At 40.8% G+C, this 19,850-nt stretch overlaps 1 protein-coding gene across 7 annotated transcripts in view; it reads left to right on the top strand.

Annotated features, from left to right (window-relative positions):
• Positions 1-19,850, top strand: part of TNRC6C (trinucleotide repeat containing adaptor 6C) — a 119,992-nt gene that overhangs the window by 56,397 nt on the left and 43,745 nt on the right. For 5 of the 7 annotated variants that reach the window (XM_079965870.1, XM_079965866.1, XM_079965868.1 and 2 more), the window contains exon 5: positions 12,136-14,724. The exons of 1 other annotated variant lie outside the window; for it this stretch is intronic. In XM_079965870.1, coding sequence (XP_079821996.1) covers positions 12,136-14,724 — 2,589 coding nt within the window. Of the gene's footprint in view, positions 1-9,722; positions 9,861-12,135; positions 14,725-19,850 lie in introns of all 7 variants that reach the window. One more of the 7 variants, XM_079965872.1, reaches the window with a different exon arrangement.

Raw genomic sequence — 19,850 nt, 5'->3', positions numbered from 1 at the left:
AACATAGTGGTCATTTAGAGGGGAAGACTTTGTTCTGTTCTCTGGTCACAGGAGTACATTCACCTAGAAAGTATGTGCGAGCAGTGTAGAAATGAGACTTAATTCTTCAGAAACACTCAAATAAAGCCATGTTGGTAGCTTATTAAGCCGTAGTCACATGCTGTTTCTGTACCGAATGTTGCCTGTTTCAACACTGCTGATCTCTGCTTACCATACTCTAGTTGAGAACATTGCCCATGCATGCTTCCCTGAGAGGTTAGAATATAAATGTAATTAACTAAAAGTCTTGAAACCAAGTTATCAAGAAGCAGCTTGTAATTGTAAAAGCTTTCCTACAGGCAACAGCTAGGACTAATTAATTGAGACAGTGGTTGTTTTCAGCTAAGTTCTACTGAGGGTAAACCCACTGAAATTACTAAACCCATGTCTGTCAATTTCAGTGGGTCTACTCTTATTAGAACTTAGTTGGATGCAACCTTGTGAAATCATATGTATCTAAAAATGGTGTACAAAAGGAATACAACTCTCAAAATGGAAGGTGGATCTCCATGGGAAGAGTGCATTCCTTCAACCAAAACCTTCACAGCCTGATGCTTGTATATCTTGAATGGACCAAGTGGTGATTGCTGATCAGCTCATTCTGAGTCCGTACATCTTGAAGTATATTTTGGCTTAAATAATTGTTATGGTGCTTTTGCTTCCTTGATACCCCATTCTGAGTAGACATTGAAACATATTGTGCTTGAATATACTTGTACTGAGATAGGCAGATCCTATAAGCTAAGGTGTATGCTATATGGAGGCCTTACAGTTAATCTGTAACTTAAAGGGAGGCACACACCTTTGAAGAGTCTTGCCTGTTCACTTTATTTTGTTAATTGGTAGATTGATTTACTATGTTTTGTCAGAGCTGCATCCTTGCTACAATGTTCAGAAGCTATAAGTGTCCTAAAAGCCGTGAGGCAATGTTGCCTTCTCAATGGACTTTGGCTTCATGCTAGGTTACATGTGTATAATTTTAAGGTTTGTTCTGATGTAGCCATAATACGGATAATCTTAAAATATTCACTGTTACAATAACAACATTAATTTTCTTCATAGTTATTTGTAGTCCACATAGGAAAACATAACACAACATTTAATCTTGCTTCATGCTTGGTTGACTTCAGGTATTCCTTTCAGATCTTCAGTTCTCATAACAGAAGGCTGTCATGGGGAAAATAGGTATATAACATGTACTCAAGTAATGCTTCATAATATTTCTCATTAACCAATCTTCAGAAACGTTTGAAATCACACATCCCTTCTAAACTCTCTGTATCTTCTGCTCAGTCACAAATATCTGTCTTGTTCCTCTAACCCCTGTGCAGCAGCTTCTTGTCCACTTGCTTGGATCCGCTCCCATCTGTTTCTCCTTGCTGCATTTCATCTCTGCTTTGAGTAAACTGGACATCCAGGCAAGCAAGAAATATCAGCCTCCCTCCTGCCTGTTTCCAGCAATTCCAATGCAGTTATAGCTCACTGCCTATTGAGAAATCTTAAATTTTGACTGTTTATGGAAGGGGTAGGGAACCTGTGGCCGTCCAGATGTTGGACTACAACTCCTATCATCCATGACTGGCTGGCTGAGGCAGAGGGAAATTGGAGTTCAGCAACATCTGGAGGGTCACAGGTCCCCCACTCTTAGTTTATGACATATGTAGATATGATTCAAACATTTCATACTACCAGCTGTTCCCCTGCACAACCCAATCTGAGGAAAGCTGTCCGCAGAATTTGTCCATGAATGCATGAAGCTGTCTTACATCAAAGCTACATACACGCTATACCTTTAAAACACATTTCTGCCCTCCAAGAATTCTGGGCAGTATAGCTTGTTAAGTGTTGCTGGGAATTATAATTATGTGAGGAGTAAAAGACAATGCCCAGAATTCTCTGAAGGGAAAGAATGTGCTTCAGAGTTGCTTGAAAGGTATAGTATGTGTGCAGTCATAGTCAAATCATTGTTTCATCTGGTTCTGCTTTGTCTATTCCGACTGGCAGTGACTTTCTAGTGTTTCAGACTGGTCTCTTTCTCAGCAATACCTGAACATGCCAGGTATTGAACTGGGGCTTTCTGTGCAAGATGAGCCCTGTTGTATCTGACCAAAAGGCCATTTAGTCCTTTGCTCTAAATACTTCCTATTCTAACAGTGGTCAGCCATTTGTGAAGTTTGCAAGCAGGACCTACGTGGACCTACCTCCAGATTGAGGTAGAGGAATGGGAATGACATAGCCCTCTTCCCTTTCTAAGAAGCTGCTGTTTATGCATTGCAATCATTGTCTGACACCACTAGGTCTTCTGAGTCTTCCTTTTATAATTTTGCCAAATGCTTCTACAGCCTTTAAAATGTGTTTGTGGGAGGGGTTTATTGTTTTGTTGTTTTTGTTTTAACTATTTGTGTTTTTACCTTGTATTTTTACCTTGTGAACCACCCTGATATGATGGAGGGTGGTATATAAGTCAGATAGATAGATAGACAGACAGACAGACAGACAGACAGACAGACAGATGATAGGCAGGCAGGCAGGGAGGTAGATAGAGTATACTTTCCCCACCTTTGATATCCAGCAACTGGTATCCAAAGGCATATGGTTTCTGATTGTGGAGGTAGTATGCAGCCATCATGGCTGGTAGAAATTGATAGTCTTGTTTTTCAACAGCCTCCCTGACCAAACTGGCTGAGGTTGTCTTGTTGGAGGAACCCAGAGAGGTGGTTTGGGTGACTTCAGCATGCATGGTGAGGATTCCTTATGTTCAGCTCGGGAGTTCAGGGCAACCATAGGCCTTTTTCAGAGAGTCATTGGTCCAAGGCACAGAACAGGGCATAATCTTGATTTAGTCTTCACTTCATGTGAGGAGAGGAGTGGTCTGGAAATAAAGGATGGTGAATATCACTCCATTATCATGGTCAGACCACTTCTTTGTGAGATATGGACTTGCAACGACAATTCTCCCCTGCAAGGGTGGGGAACCAGTTAGGATGGTCCACCTGCTGGAGACTGATGGAATCTGATAGATTCCTAACTGCTGTGGGGATTTTTCAGTGGATAGAACAGGTGATCCTGTCAAGGCCGTAGTTTCGTTATGGAATGGTGAGACACAACTGCTCTTGAAGGCCCTTTCTAGTGCTGTGGAGTCCACTTTGTTTCATTATATACTGAGAAAGTGTGGTTGATGAAATGGGCTGAGTTAGGGTTGGAGCATAAGTTTCAGTGAGCCACTCTATCTCTGTACTGGTTTGAATAAAATAATTTATACAGAATGTTGACACAATTTATTTCTCAAAATCTGAGTTGGAACTTATTGTTTGTTTAAGTCAGCTGAAAAATTCAGCAGCTGTTACTTTAAGAAACCATGAGAGTTGGCAACTGTTCCTGCTATAAATGCATGATATGATATTGTAGCAGGATGAGCTAGTCCTGTGAGAGTTAATGGGCTTTAGGCCAGCTTATATCATAGCTGAGAAGAATTACTTGTGGATCTCAGAATATATTCCTTCCCAATAATAGCCTGAGAAAAGATGAGGCTAAAAGGGGTCTACCAAAGCTGATCCAGGCAGTATGAATGAAATGCAAGGCTTATTTGGAGTAAGTAAATGGAAGGAGGCATTCTTTTGTAAGAAGGAATTCAAGATACACTGAGTGCAAATCTTTCCAATCCCTTATCCAAAAACAAATGGATAAATGCTTCAGGTGTATTTTTAAAAAAACCATTTTATTGATTATTGTGATTAGTAAACTATTTTGCATTTTCCCCAATCTAAATGGTTATGACTCAGAGGTGGCAGTGCTGAAGTCTAACTGAAAGTTCTGTGTCCTCTGAAACACATTCATTGGGATCAGACTGTGGTTCTTCAGACATGAGGAGGAAAGCATTCATGAACAGCAGGACGGAACCTGAGCAGTAAAGTCAAAATCAAAAAACAGTCTCAAGGGCTAAATCATGGTGAGGTTTGAGTCTAATTGATCCCTGATTCCCATTTTTCTTTCATTTGTATGCCTTAATACGCTTAACAGTGATAGAAAAATTGGCCGGCACTTGATTATTGTTTGTAGCAGTTTAAGAATCCTTGTAAGCAAAAAGTGCCAACATCCTTCTTATTGGAGTTGAAGTCTTACCCCATTTCCTCCAGCTCTTGTCCCTTCTTGTATTGTTTTTGTGCTTCCTGGCTATGCAGTCTTAAGGCTGGCAAAATAATCTTTTCTAGGTATGCTGAATGCTGAAACATTCCTTAAATGCTTAACATTCCTTTGTTTGTTTTTCTCAAAGGTCTGATGTCCTAGACCGTAAATGCTGCTTTTAGTGTGGTGGTAACATTTCATCAAATTGTTACCAGCTAATATGAGATCTTTAATTGAAAATACATGTGTTGTATCCAGTGCTGTGCGAGTGAAGCTGCACTTGTGCAATGGGACTGCATTGTGAACTCCCAAATATGCTCTGGAGGCCTGCCCCCTAACCCTCTGGAGCAGATTTTTTGGGGTGTGGGGGACTATAGAGGACAGGACAGGAAGGCATACTCAACAGCATTTGGGTGCAACCCTATGTATTTTAATATGTTTATTCTTGAAAGACAGTTATGCTGCAGCCTCTATGCAAATTGCTTTATTTTATTCTTCCTAGTGGATTAGTTCATGTGGAGTTATACATCAACCTTAGGGGTTTGATTAAAATAGGCTGGATTTAGAATGCATTCTCAGTTATAGCAGTGTGATTCTGCTTTGTCCTTTATTTAGATTTTTAATTCTGCCTATCCTTGATATTTCTGGGTGGGGGACATATGAAAACAATAGCAGTAAAATACTTTAATAAGATAGGAAAATAAATCTGCCATCAGGTTTCATATGGTTTTGAAGCACATTCTGCTCAATCTTAAAATAAAATGATTTTAGTTTCTTGGTTGCACATCAAAGGTTTGAATGTCTGGAGAAGAACTCCACTTTTGGCAGAGGGCCTTGGATAGATTTTCTAAGTGCTGATGCTGTTGAAATCTAAATATGTAAGTGGAGAACCAACGAGAATGCTAGCACCAAATGTACACTTGAAGGAAAGATGACAGGAAGGAGAAGTAATGGAACTGGAGGAGTTTTATGCTTTCCAGTATATCTTTAAACTGAATGAATAATAAAATTGCTAAGATACAACATAAATTTCCATGGGCCTTTGCAGTAATCAGTTACCTAATACATAAAATATGTATGCAAATAAATGCCATATTTGTTAAAACATTATTATTACTAAACTATTTATACCCTACTCTATCAGAGCACTTTACATATGGTTGCCAGGTGATTTCTGATCCAGGCAGCTTACTTTCATTTCTTCAGCAGTAGAACTGTTGAGTGCTTTCAGATCATTTTTGAGCATTATTGTTCCATATTTTGCTAATTAAAAGCATAGTTTAATGTAGTATAGCTGACAATATTGAAAAGCAGATGTGTTTTGGAAAACTCTCAAACTAGAGTGAAAATTAAAGGTGGGTATTGAAGTGGAAAGTTACACACATTCCAAAATATAAGGACAACCACTTTTGTGCAATGCCTAAACAATAACTTAGCATTTAAAGAGAAGTAGACTTGTGCATGCTATTTAATTTCTTAAAGAAGGGTGACATATCTGTGACCACTATTTTAGATACACCTCTGCATATAATTTATGAGACCTTGTTAAAACTGGATGCTAGCTTAAACATTCAGACTTCACTGAATTACAAATGATTGCATTGCCTTGAGTATCTTGAGGTCTAAAACTATGAAAAATATTCCTATAAATGCAGTTTAGTCCAAAGTTCACAAAGAATGAAAGGAGAATTTCCCCAGAATTCTGTAGGTTCTGATATATTTGTTAATATCCCTTTTTAAAACCTTGTCACTTGCTGTACTTATTGAAACCTTGTCACTTGCTGTACTTATTGAAATTCAGACCCCTGGTATTTAGAAATTTCTGAGTGATAGCTAATTAAGCCATATTTGGAGTAGACCCATTGAAATCAAGGTGCTTAAGTTACATAATTCCATTGATTTCAGTTGTTCTACTCTGAGTATGACTAATATTGGATATCGTCCACTGGTTGCCAGAATACATTATGTTCCCAAAATACATTAAGTGCTTAGTACACTTTTCATCATCATAAAAACATGAAATTTAAGTACTAGTTTGCTTAACAGATTTTGTCCCTGAGCCGAACATTGAAATGTGTGCTAATATAATTTTATTTCTCAATGGGGGAGAGGGAGGAGAGTGGACAAATTAACCCAGTGGGGTATATTGGAAACTGAATGAGAATTCTTCAAGGCTGTCATATCATGAAAGTTTGGCTACATGGAGAAAGGGGTTCAGAACAGTCAGAAGGAGAGTGTGGGACACAGCCTTTGCATCTAATAATAGCTGAGCCTTAAAATGTTTGTCTCGAGGTTAAGGAAGAAGAGCACCACTTTGGTAGTTGGCTAAACTTGGCATTTGGGAGGTTGTGAAAAGTGTACTATGTAATCAGTAACCTTTGCCGCCTTACAATGGAGTTTTTGTATATTTTTAGCATGGCTAATCGGTTTTGACTGGGTTGGAAATTGACCTGCTCTTCCTGCTGCTTATGTCCCACTTGAAGTCCTAATCTTCCTTTGGGATGTTTGTGACATAACACTTACTTGCTGTGGAGAGGAAGGTGCCTATCATGTAAAACAAGTTTAGGATTTCAAATGACAATTCCAGATAAATAGATGAATTTCTAAGCAGAAAACTGATTTTAATGTATCTCCTAAAATGTATGCACATGTTTGTTTCAAGTTACATATACACATATATGTTGTCCTAAGCATTATGATACTCTGTTAGAAGTGGCCACATTATTTTATTTATTTAAATGCATTTATAAATGTTTTATTTTTTTTAAAAAAACCTCTGTGTGGTATACAATATTTCCGTGTAAAATTATATTAAATAGTAAAAGTACCATTTTTGTGTGCTTAGAAGATTATTGCAATTGTAACTTGCACCAAAAAGAGAACACTGCTTTTATTTTCTGCTTGAGACTTGCCTAAAAAAATTCCAGACATCTGAGAAAGTAATATAACTGGAGAGTTGTAACTCTCTTTTTGCAAAAAGAAAAATATTTTCTACAGGGCTGAAAGAAAAGAATAGCTTTAAATTGATAATCTGTAATAAACTACATGTACACCACCTTTGGTTCTATGATGGAAGTAAGTCAGGATATAAAAGCAACAAAAGGGAAAAAATGGAAAACAGCATTAGTAATTGCTGCACCCATTACTTAGTGACATAGAGGTGGTTGGGTGCAAGACTGGAAAAGTGTTTTTAATTCCTAGGGCCAGCATCACATTTTGGGGTTGCCTTTGTCATGGTTTTAATGCCAAACTTAAACTTGTAGGTGCTTGGCTACCAGGTGCTTAGGAGTCTTCCAACATTGGCAAGATCCTGCCAACAGCTGATCTCTCTATCTAGTATGTCTGTGAGTAATTGGAATAGTTTGGAACACATTTTAAATACCTTTGAAGTCTACCATGTTTAAAGGACAACCAAGTAGCTACAAGTGCAGAGTATAACTCTTTCCAGATATACATTCTGGAGTGAAATATATTCCTAAATGCCCATCCCATCCCCATAGGATGCCTGACAACTATAGCTCAATTCAGGACACCTTTGGGATTGAAAAGGAAGACAGATGTTGGTTAATAGGGCAGAAGTAATTTTATTTCCTCATAAACTAATGTCTGGCATTTCAGTATTTAGCAATTGTTAGAAACTAACTCGTAAATAGTACTTTGAACACACCACAGTGGATTTTTAAAAATTAAAAATACATATTTGATATATTTGTAGCAGGGCTCAAAATTAGCAGGTGCATTTTGCACCCAAAGATTCTCCATTTGCGAGCACCTCAAAAAGTCTGAGTGCCATTTTTTTTGCGCCTGGTTGTCACTCAAGGATTACTGAAATATATGTGCTTTGAAGTATATGTTAAGGATAGACAATATGTTAAGGAGTTGAACAATAAAGAGTAGAGTGTTTTGAAAACTGAAGTACGGTACCAATACTTTTATTTTAAACACCAAATTAAACATGTACTAACAATTTCTGCTAAAAATGTGATATTAACAATGTGTCACTTATGTGAATTGCATATTAATTCATGCTTATCAAAATAATAAATAAGAAGTGTTGCTGACCCCCTCCCCCTGGCGTCTACACATTCTGTTTTGGCGCCCACAACCCAGGTCCCAGAAGCCATTTGGCTCCTAGCTATTCTATCCCTGTTTCTAACACTACTTTGTAGCAGATATGTTGACATATCTGATATATTTGCACCTCCCTCCTTCGATTGCTTACAATGTGTGTAAATAGGCTTCAGGATGTAGAAATTTGCAGGCAAATTCATGCAGACTAAGCACATTTGCATTTTTAATTTTACACGCTTTTTTCAGTTACACAGAGGACAGTACACTGTGCAGGTAAATGAACCCTTGCATGCTGAAGACTGCAGGACATTTGAAGTTCTGGCCACTGGAAATCTTTCTCCTTTCTCAACAGCTCCTCTGGCTACTTCCATTAGCAATGCCTGCTCATTTTTGAGCCTAGCATATAACTCTTATGGGCTAGAAACTTACTTTTTAAATTTACAGTATATATATCTTAAATTCACAGAATGTTGGCTATGTTCCTTCATATGCTTGGTGCAGTTTTATGTTTATATTTTTAGGAGCTAGATAATGTTTTGTGTGCAATTTAACTTTTTTGTTTCTGAATAATTGCAGCTGATTCTTCTCCTATGAGATCCGCTGTGGCAAGTTGATGCATATTTTAGTTACTTCTGGGAGTACTTATCCTATGCTAGGACAACTATATTATTAGTAGTAATCCCTACTGGTGGTTGATTTTATAGTCTTAAAGGCTGGATAGATGGATGGCACCGTAATTCATAGCTTGTATGCTATAAATCACCTGATTTGCTCTCAAAATCTAGGAAGGCTGACAATGAACTTTAAGCAGCAGTAAAAGAGTTCCCTCTGCCATTCCATGCTTTGAAATTGTGAGAGGGAAAAGCACTTACAGCCTATAATGTATTGTTTGAGCACGCAGTGACAATGCTGTACGCTCACAAATAGAAGCTGTGATTTTTAATAGACTTGCATGTTTTCAGCTTTCGCGATAAAGGCAGAGAAGTAATTAAGCACCTGGAGGCTTGCCAGGTTCTATATAAGGTTTGTCCCCAGTATTGTAGTTAGTGCTGGTATGCCAAGTGTGTGTAGCACTGCTGTTTAGAGAAGGAAAGAAGAGGATGGAAACATGTAGGAGGCAGGAATGTATTTGCATGCAGCCAATCGGCAATATGCGGCTGTTCTTTTGGCTGACTTTCAAAAACCAGAAGAAAAGCAGCCACCGTGCTAATTGTGGCTAGGTCTCGAAGTGAAAATGTTTTGTGACAGTTGAAAGAATTTAAAGAGGAAGGAAGATCGGTTTAGTGTCAGCTGCAATTAGATAATCAAAGCTTTAAAATCCTCATCTGTTGATACCTTACCCAGAGTTAAGGGGGCTGTGTGCTGCTGGAGGTGGGGGTAGGAGTCTCCTGTGAGGAAAGGGCATTTCCAAAGCCCGCACAGCTAGGGCCTGAGCAAGCTTGCAGGTTGTCTGGGCGCACACTTGCACTGAGCGATTTTCTTGGCAGCTCTACAGGATGAGGCTCACTCTGTACACAGCCGACATATTGAAGCCGAGAGCCCAGGCGAACCTAGATGCAGGAGGGGAGACAGCTCTGCACACAATGTAGCGTCTCCTAGGATGGTTGGGCAGCACCTTTTCTCAGGTATTTCATTACTCGTTGGCCCCTATAGAGCAGCAAGGGGGGGGGGAAGGGGGCAAATGGCATCTGCTTCTGCTAAATCAGTTTATTACATAATGTTTCAGAGACAGCAGCAGTAGCACAGCGTCCTAAGCTTTTGGCTGCCTTTCAGGTTTGATAAAATGGCGTCCTCAGAGAAAGAGCTGCTTGCTAAAGATATGCTGCGCTGGGCAAAAAAATGAAGTTGTTATTTGTCATTATCTACTGCTGTTTGGTTTTGGAGTGTTAGTGTTTCATGGAGTACTCACTATCTAATAATGAAGAATGCTCTTTTTTACGCTGCTCAGCTCTTTTTCTGAACGCATTAAAGGTTCCCACATCAGACGGAACATACTTTGCAGCATACCGTAGTGAAGAAAATTAAAAGAGTAATAGGCTTTTCCACATGCATTGCCTAATTTTGGATTTTGTCTCTAAATAAAGCTGTTTTATTTAGCGTTCTCATCTCTTAACCCTTCCACATTTGCATATGCCTTTCTGGGAGAGTCTTGACAGCTTCAGCATTTATGGAGTCAGTGTTGTTGTGAAAGCAAACTTGCAGGACAGATTCCCACTTAAATGTTTGTGCTTTTTGAATTCCTGACTGCATAAACAAGTATTTCAGCTACTAGAATGAAAGAAACAAATAGAAAGAAGCTGACTTCTTGGATGCTTTCAAATTTGTACTAGTTTTGAGATTAGTTCTGACCTCAGATCTAAGTGCTGATGAAATCAGTCAATGTCGGTTCATGTTGGTAAACATACAAGCTTAACCATTTCCCGTTGATTTTGAATGGAGTTTTTTTATTCCAGGATGCACATTTATAGTGAATGTCCATGTTTTTCTTCATAAGGTTACATTTCACTCTGATTTTGAGATTGCTTTCTGATATGTTTTGATCATTTAAAATACTGATTATGATATCAGATCTTGGAGTTACATTAAAATGTTCATTGAGGTCATGGTACTGATTACTTTTTATTTCAGACAGGGAAGTTATTGTTGCCCCAATTTAGAATCGTGGAATTTTGTCACATCAGTCTTAAAAAACTCAAATTGTCGAAACCTACAGCATTAATAGTTTAGGGGCTGGCTTATATCTGGATGAGGCACAGTGTAACAGCTGTTTGAGAAGATCCAGCTTATTTGTAGAGGGAGATTGGCCTGTCAATCAAGTATCATTTTAAAGTCCCAAATCATATATGACAAGTACAGAACATGCAATTTATATTTAATAGCTATCAGTGCTATAGTACAAAATGTAAGTGATCTTCATTATTAACTACCGCCATAGTTACCTTTTTTTAAAAGCACCCATCTTTTTGATTGTTCATATATATGAAATGAATGAAAGGCCTCAATCCTGCAGCTATTTACAAGCGGTTCTCTCTATAATACCTTGTGATTTCTAATCTGTGACCTTGGTCTAAGAGCCTAGGCCTGTCCTTTGCTGTGATGTGGACTAGTATGTTGGCTCCTGTTCGAAGAGACCCAGTCCCGTGCACCAGCACTATGTGTGGCTCCACCTTCTGTACTAGAGTGATAGTATGTACGCCAACGAGTACCAGACATGTCATCAAAGTCTTAGTTTACAGTGATAATACATTCTAAAGTATTTCTTTGATTTCATTTCATGCAGTGAAAACATACAACTGAAAGTGATAACAACTCATATGTTTGAGAAGTATTTTAATATTGGAAATCAGTCCTCACAGTGAAGTTTTTATCTCTGTTTCTAAATTTAACAAGGCATGAATAACTGTTCGTTGACCACAGAATACGCTTGATTGGTTTTGTAGAGTTCTTCTTTCATTTCTAGTTCCCGTTTAATAGTTCAGCTTAAAATGTATGTGGCATATAGGAAAATATTGGAAATTGCATGCCCCAAAGTATTGCTTATTATATCTGACCCTATTAGTGCAACCTAATAAAAGAGAAATAGTACTATTGTCTGCATGTAAATCCTTTGTGTATTAGCACTGAACATACTTGTTTTTTCAGAACCTAGAATTCAAAATGCATTATTATGCTTATTGAAGAATTTGTTTCGATTCACAAGCCGTCCTTCTCCAAGGGCTTAGTGAAAGTTGGGAACCCCTACCCATAAGCTAGACTATAAAGGAGGGAGGAAGAGTCTCTTAAAGAATGTAAACATAAGATACTCTTAAAGAATGTAAACATAACAATCAAGCCAGAGTTCAACTGATGTATCTGGGTCATTGGATAGCAGACTAATTTACATCATGTTTAATTTTTCAGACCTTGGTCACAGCGGATTGGGAGACCATTATGAGAATACTCACTGGGGACAGCAGCCCACTTTCCGAAGTGAAGCCAATTGCAGCTGGGATAAAGTGATAATAGACAGGACTGACAAGGAAGCGTGGCCTTCCATTACAGGAACTGAGACTGAATCTGCCTCAGAATGTACTACAGACACTGACTCTGCCTCCAACTGTGGCTCAGAGAACAGTAGCATGGCTACAGGGAGTGCCCAAGGCAACTTCACTGGACATACAAAGAAACCCAATGGCAATAATGGCACCAATGGAGCACTCATCCAAAGCACTTCTAACCAGAGTGCCCTTGGAGCTGGTGGAGCAAATGGTAATGGAAATTCAGCCAGAGTGTGGGGTGTTGCCACAGGTTCCAACTCTGGCTTAGCTCATTGCTCTGCCAGTGGTGGGGATGGAAAGATGGACAACATGATTGGAGATGGTAGAAGTCAAAATTGCTGGGGTGCTTCCAACTCAAATGCTGGCATTAATCTTAACCTTAATCCAAATGCCAATCCAGCTGCCTGGCCTGTACTCGGACATGAAGGAACTGTGGGAGCAGGCAACCCTTCCAGTATTTGCAGTCCAGTCAGTGCCATAGGTCAGAACATGGGCAACCAGAATGGGAACCCAACGGGCACCTTAGGTGCTTGGGGAAACTTGCTGCCGCAAGAGAGCACAGAACCACAAACGTCCACTTCTCAGAATGTGTCTTTCAGCGTACAACCTCAGAACCTTAACACTGATGGACCAAATAACGCTAACCCCATGAACTCTTCACCAAACCCTATCAATGCAATGCAGACAAATGGACTGCCGAACTGGGGCATGGCTGTTGGCATGGGGGCCATCATCCCGCCCCACCTGCAAAGCCTTCCTGGTGCTAATGGGACATCAGTTTCTCAAGTCAGTGGGGGAAGTGGTGAAGGAATGGGCAATTCAGTGTGGGGGATATCCCCAGGTAATCCTGCCACAGGAAACAGCAATTCTGGGTTCAGTCAGGGGAATGGAGACACTGTGAACTCAGCATTAAGTGCTAAACAAAATGGATCCAGCAGTGCTGTACAAAAGGAAGGGAATGGAACAAGTGCATGGGATTCGGGGCCTCCTGCTGGTCCTGGGATCTTAGCATGGGGCAGGGGCAGTGGCAACAGTGGCGTTGGTAATATGCATTCTGGTGCTTGGGGCCACCCAAGCCGCAGCACCAGTAATGGCGTTAATGGTGAATGGAGCAAGCCCCCAAACCAGCATTCCAGTAATGACATCAATGGGAAAGGATCAACAGGGTGGGATAGCTCTAGTGTTACCAGCCAGAATCCTGCCATGCAGCAGGGCAATGAACAAATAAACTCTTGGGCCAAAGCTGCAGCATCTGGCAACACAGGTAGTGAAGGCAGTAATGATAGCAATGGGAGTCAGAATGAAGGCAGTACTGGGAGGGAAGGAACTGGAGAGGCTCGAAGAAGAGACAAGGGAATGCTAGACCAAGGACAAGTCCAGTTGCCAAGGAATGACCTTGACCCAAGGGTTCTGTCCAACACTGGATGGGGACAGACTCCTGTAAAACAAAACACTGCCTGGGAATTTGAAGAATCCCCAAGGTCTGAACGAAAGAATGACAATGGAACTGAGGCCTGGGGTTGTGCAGCTACTCAGCCTTCAAACTCGGGGGGCAAGAATGATGGGTCCATCATGAACAGTACAAATACCTCTTCAGTATCTGGGTGGGTCAGCTCTCCACCTGCAACAGTTCCAACTAATACAGGTTGGGGCGACAACAATAACAAAGCGCCAAATGGCCCAGGGGGATGGGGAGAGCCGGCAAGTTCTACTGCTGTCAATAATGCTGCTGCTGCCAAAAGTGGCCACACTTGGAGTGGGACCACAAATCAGGAGGACAAGTCGCCTACTTGGGGTGAACCTCAGAAACCCAAATCTCAAAACTGGGGAGATGGACAGAAATCGAATCCAGGCTGGACTTCAGGGGGTGGAGATTGGGTTGATTCCTCATCTGTCCCTGGACACTTGGGAGATGGGAAAAAGAATGGTTCTGGATGGGATACTGACAATAGAGCAGGGTCTGGCTGGAATGATACTACGCGTTCTGGGACCACTGGATGGGGAAATGGCACAAACAGCAAGGCTAATACAGGTACGAGCTGGGGGGAATCTTTAAAACCTGGTCCTCAACAGAATTGGGCTTCTAAATCCCAGGACAACAACGTGAGTAATTGGGGAGGAGCTGCTTCTGTTAAACAGACTGGATCAGGATGGGTTGGTGGACCAGTGCCAGCCAAACAGAAAGATAGTAGTGAAGCAACGGGGTGGGAAGAGCCCTCTCCACCATCCATTCGGCGCAAGATGGAGATTGATGATGGTACCTCAGCTTGGGGTGACCCAAATTACAATAACAACAAGACTGTAAACATGTGGGATAGAAACAATCCTGTAATCCAGAGCAGTACCACAACCGCCACCACTAGCACCACCATTATCAACGCAAACATGGCTGAGCCTCAGCCACCGCACCAGTCAAGTGCCCAGTCAAACCGGTCCCCGCTGCTTGGTCCAGGTATGATACAGCTTTTGTTTTCTCAAAATATGTATGCTACCTTTTGGAAAGAAACTTTAATAAGTATGATGTAGGCATTATTTGTTTATATTCAAGCTATACTTCCTGCCTTAAGGATAAGTTTGTATTTAATACGAATAAGGTATAAAAAGGTGTCCAAAATACTCATTGCTATTAAAATTTATCATTTCATTTTCCATTCTGAATTACAGCACACAGGCAGGGCAGACACAAGAGGCTAAGTTAGGGTGACCAGATGAAAATTACATATATGAGAAATGATATGCAAAAGGATAAAAGATGCAGACAGCATGCCATTAGATCAGTCTGTGGATCATCTTTCTTTTGAAATTGTGGTTACGATAATAATTGTTTAAGTAAGGATGGAGAAAAAAAAATCAAAAAGGTATAAAGAATTATCAGATTATGAAATGATTTTGGTAATTGGCTAGTGATACTAATACCTTGTTTTAAAATATACATAGCCAAGTAGGTGTGTTTAAAGCCATAATCTGGCAATTCTATGGGACATAATGGTTTTCAGTTCATCTGCACATGCTTGTCAGATCACTATCCCTTCATAGGACATATCTGACAATATCATCTTCATTAGGGAGCGTTGCTGTGGCTCACATTGCTTGCCAACTCCCCCAATCCCTTTGCCAATCCCCTTCTTTCACTCAAAGCTCCCCATCCCCTCACACCTCATTTAATCTGTCTAACTGTTGCCACCCCAGTTGCAGATCCCCATCCCCCAAAACACCCCCATACCCTCACAGCTTGCCCCATCCCAAGATCATGCTGCCACTTGCAGACGGGGGAATGAAGAGGAGAAAGTCTTTCACCCCTTTGCCTCATACTGCAGTGGTTTGAGGCAAGTTGTGGGGAGAGGGGGGAGTTTTTGGCAAACATTGGGCAGCAGCATGAAGGTCTGCCAGGGTGCATGCTCACTCTGCTGGACGGCCTGCCTGCTCGTTCAAACCCCAGGCTTCCCAGGTGGCAATGGCTGCAGACAGAACAGGGGGAGGCCTTCCTGGGTAACCCACCTGCCGTTTTGCTCTGCCAGCTCCCTCACTTGTGCTGCCAGCCTGTCTGCTCTGCTCCCTTGCTCTGCCTGCTGTTGTCGCTGCTGTTCTCATGGCCACCTATTGGCAGCCACACAAACTGCAGCATGACTTTTTTCTTACAAAAATATTATATGGTAAGATATAATTTCATCATGTTTTTCAATTTACTTTCTTTGCTCTGTTGCTGTTTGTCCCTCTTTGATGTGCATTCTCCGACACTATCCATCTGTTTCTGTTACTCTGGCTGTCTCCTGCCAAAGACACATTTCTGCAATTGTGGCTGTTACCCAAGAGGCTGCTTAGTTGTTGAACCAGTGATTTTTATTCATTATCTCATACAAAGATATTTTTGTCTTGAGAAATAGAAAACTCTGTGTTTATTTTCTATTTTTTGCTGAACAAAATAATTAGCTGTAGTTTGTGTTGTCCTAGTATTTAAAAACTTCCATTTTTTGCAGCAGTGAAGAAAACCTTTGACAATCCTTTGTACTTTTAGCCAATCCTCAAGTTTTAACTTACCACTACCAGATGAATGCAGCTCCTAATCATTAATGCTTATTTCCCCCCCCCCCAAATTTTAATGTCTTTGTGCCATTTTCCCTATTTCACTTGATAATTTTTAAGAAAATATTTTTGGAGGAGATTTTATCCATTCTGAATGTCTTATGTACTTGGATCCCATGCCCCTAGAAATTTTGTAACCCTTTGACCAGATTTGATACGGTCCTATCTCTAGAATCCTGAGTTTTCCTGACTTTACTACATTTATAGTCACATGAAGGTAGATGAGCTACCTGTACTCAAGCTCATTGGTTTAAGTAGTGACATATCATCAAGTTGGGTAGGAAGATTTTAAAGCACCTATTACTTCAGCATTAAAAATAACTATTCAATCCTTTAGTGGGATATGGACATCTCTACGAAGTGGGCATGATTCAACCCCTACCAAGTGCCCTGGAAGCTTCACATGTGGGCAAGCAGCTGTGAACCATGATGGAACAGCTGTGACTGTCTGCCCTGATGTAGGGCCTTACAGGGGCAAAAGTATCTTGTCCCCTTACCCTTTGTGCTAACCACATCAGCTGCTGTTCTACAGGGTGAGTCTTTTAAAAGAGGCCCCGTGGAACATGTGTACGCTGCATCCACGGGGCCTCTTTTAAAGGAAACACCCTGTAAAATGCATTGTGTGGGGGTCATAATAGATCTAAATTTGGGGACAGTCAGAGGGGTGGGATTTGTAGATTTCATTAAGATCCCCCTACCTTTTCCCCATAATATGAGCACTGGACCCTCCTTGTCACTGTGTTGTGGCCACGGCATGCCTGGCCAATTGATAAATCCATTATAAATGCACACACACACACACCCCAATGCCCCTGGGGATTGAGCAGTCCAGACCCTTGTGTGCAGGGTGTTCCTATGTGGGATATGTCACAACCCTGCAGCCCCAAATACCAGCCAGCCCCCTCCCACGAGCCAGTATAGAAGGCAGAGTTGATACAGAGATGAGAGTAGCCTGAGTCACAGCAGTGCCAGCAACTGGTACAGCTACAATCTCGGCTCCATATATTTAGGGATCAGCAGTTGAATTCATCCATGAAAACACTGTTTGATATTTTCAGTTTTCAACCATAAATGAAGCGATGGTATATGGCTGAATGAGATGGTAGCTATGACTCTTCCCCACTACCCTAAATTGCATCCACAAAGCGACTCTCCTGTACATTTACTGTGTGCAGACTGCTGAGTTTACATAAGCATGAGGGACTTGGACAAGGCTATCCAGATATTCTAAATCAATGTTTTTCTGGATCAATAATAGCAGCATTTGTTACAAGTTGTATAGTAATATACCAGCAGTAGCAACTCACCCAGTGGGGCAAAGCTGCAGTGCTAGCTTCCCAGCAGGTGTGTCACTGCCACTTATCTTGTGGGACAGGGCGAGCTGGTGTGGAGCTCAATACAGTGTGGATGTATTGACAGGAGGGGTGGATTTGCTCTACTGGTGCATGTCAGAACTCCCCTCATAAACAGTCGCCTGCTTAGAAAAACGGGTCTTTTCGTGAGCAAGGCAGAAGAGGCGTGCAGCTGGGGTGGCTAGAAAGCAGTATGTAACAGGGAAATAAATGGTAGCTACAAAGAAGGGCTAAGGTATGAGTTTTCCCCTTCTTTCTGACTGAATCCAAAAGATGCCTATAGCTTGCCCCATCATCTTTCCTCACAACAAGCCTTTCTTTACAGCCACATAGCCTAGAAACCTTTTTGGTTTCTTTTAAAGAAAAACTGAGATTTTCAGGCTCATCTGCAATATGTGTTTGGGGTAGTCCCGATTCTTGCTGTTGATTTGGCCCCAATATAAGCCCCTCACCTCCACTATGTAGAAAACTACCCATGTGAGCTGGGTCATCCACACAAATGCCTCTTCTCCCAGAGGGAGAGGCTTCTGTGTGACCAGGAGTTTACAGAGAAGCCACACTTCAGATGGCAGATTATCTGCATGATGAAGGACAAGAGATTACACCTCTCCTCCACAACATTATTTCAGTGCCAGCTCCTAGTGAATTGCACAGCTGAGTTCAGCAGTACTTCCCGTTTGGGGAAACTAGCATGAAAACACAACACAATCTGAATGTAACTTAAAACTCTAGTAATGTAATGTGGTGACCTTAATAAGACATGAAAATCTCTTACTTTGAGTCATTTAAATGCCCCCAGTGACTAATAGAATCTATTTATATTGTAAGCTACAAGAGTTTCACTAGAAAAAGGCTGTTTATGTAAGATATTTTAAATTTCTCATTGTCTCAGAATTAAATATTTCTGTGGTCTATAGTTCATTGTGTGGAGCTACTATTCTGTAGTATCAGCCTTTTGGTAAAGGCTGTAAAAAGATATTAAAACACAGCAAACTAACTTAAAATATAGAGACCTAAGTTATTCTCTTGTCCCTTAAAGCATGTATAGAATCATAAATCTTTATTGAGACATTATATAGCCACGTTTGAAATGGAAGTTTGCACCCTGCATGGTAACAAATGAAGCCTATATGTGCATAGAAAATTAAAAACCTGGATTAATGCCACTTTGGCTTTCTATCCTGGCTGGGCTGGACAGACAACATAAACAGTTCCAGCAAATAAGATGACAGCACAAAACCCTTCATTTACTGATGTTTTTGTCTACCCGATGATTTATTCTCTTTGTCTGTCCTCTGTTTCCTCTGTGCTTTGAAGTGTTCCTCTAGTAAGGATGTTGTCCTGGTGAGGTACTGTAAGATAAGAAAGCCATTTCTCTGGCTTATTTTCAGCAATAGTGCAGACATAACAAAGTGAGAGGTGAGTGCCAAATTACTTCTCGCTGCCCCTTGCAGGATGAGCTTTCCCCTTCTATTATATCTTCTTACAATTCAATTACAGTGTATCCGTGGAATGTAAACAAAATTATGAAGTATATTATCCACCTTTAGTTATACATGTGGATCCAAAAGCACCCACATACCTTTATTTTAGTCATAGGTATCTATAAAGTGTAAACATTGTTGCTTGTCCCAGGTTATGTGGGGAATTCATAGCTAGTGGGCACTCCTTCCTTGGAGGTTTTTAAGCAGAGGTTGGATGCCCATCTGTCATGGATGCTTTAGTTGAGACTAGATGACCCTCAGGAGTCCCTTCCAACTCTACAATTCCAGGATTCTTAAAATTGGGACTGTTGAATTCTAATAAATCAGTTACTTGTTGACTTTCTAGCTACAATGAAATAAAGCAGTGGTGGCTAACATATGGCCTTCCATATGTTTTTGGACTCAGAATTCCCATCAGCCACAAACAGCATGGCCAGTGTCAGGGATGATGGGAGTTGTAGTCCAGCAACACCTGGAAGGGAACAGGTAGGCCTCTGCTGAAATAAAGTATGTTACCCTGTCATCAACCAGACAGCTGTAGCCCTTTTAAAAATAAGTCTGCCTTAATGTTGGGAAAAGCAGGTTAATGTTATGGAATAGTTCTTTGTCTTGGTCATCAAGGAATGCCTTCTACCAGTAGTGAGTCAGTTTATTTTGAG

The sequence above is a fragment of the Podarcis cretensis genome (genome assembly GCF_951804945.1).
Source record: "Podarcis cretensis genome assembly, chromosome: 2".
NCBI classification, from domain to species: Eukaryota; Metazoa; Chordata; class Lepidosauria; order Squamata; family Lacertidae; genus Podarcis; species Podarcis cretensis.
The sequence above is the reverse complement of the archived record's forward strand: the minus strand, read 5'-3'. Positions and strand labels throughout refer to the sequence as shown.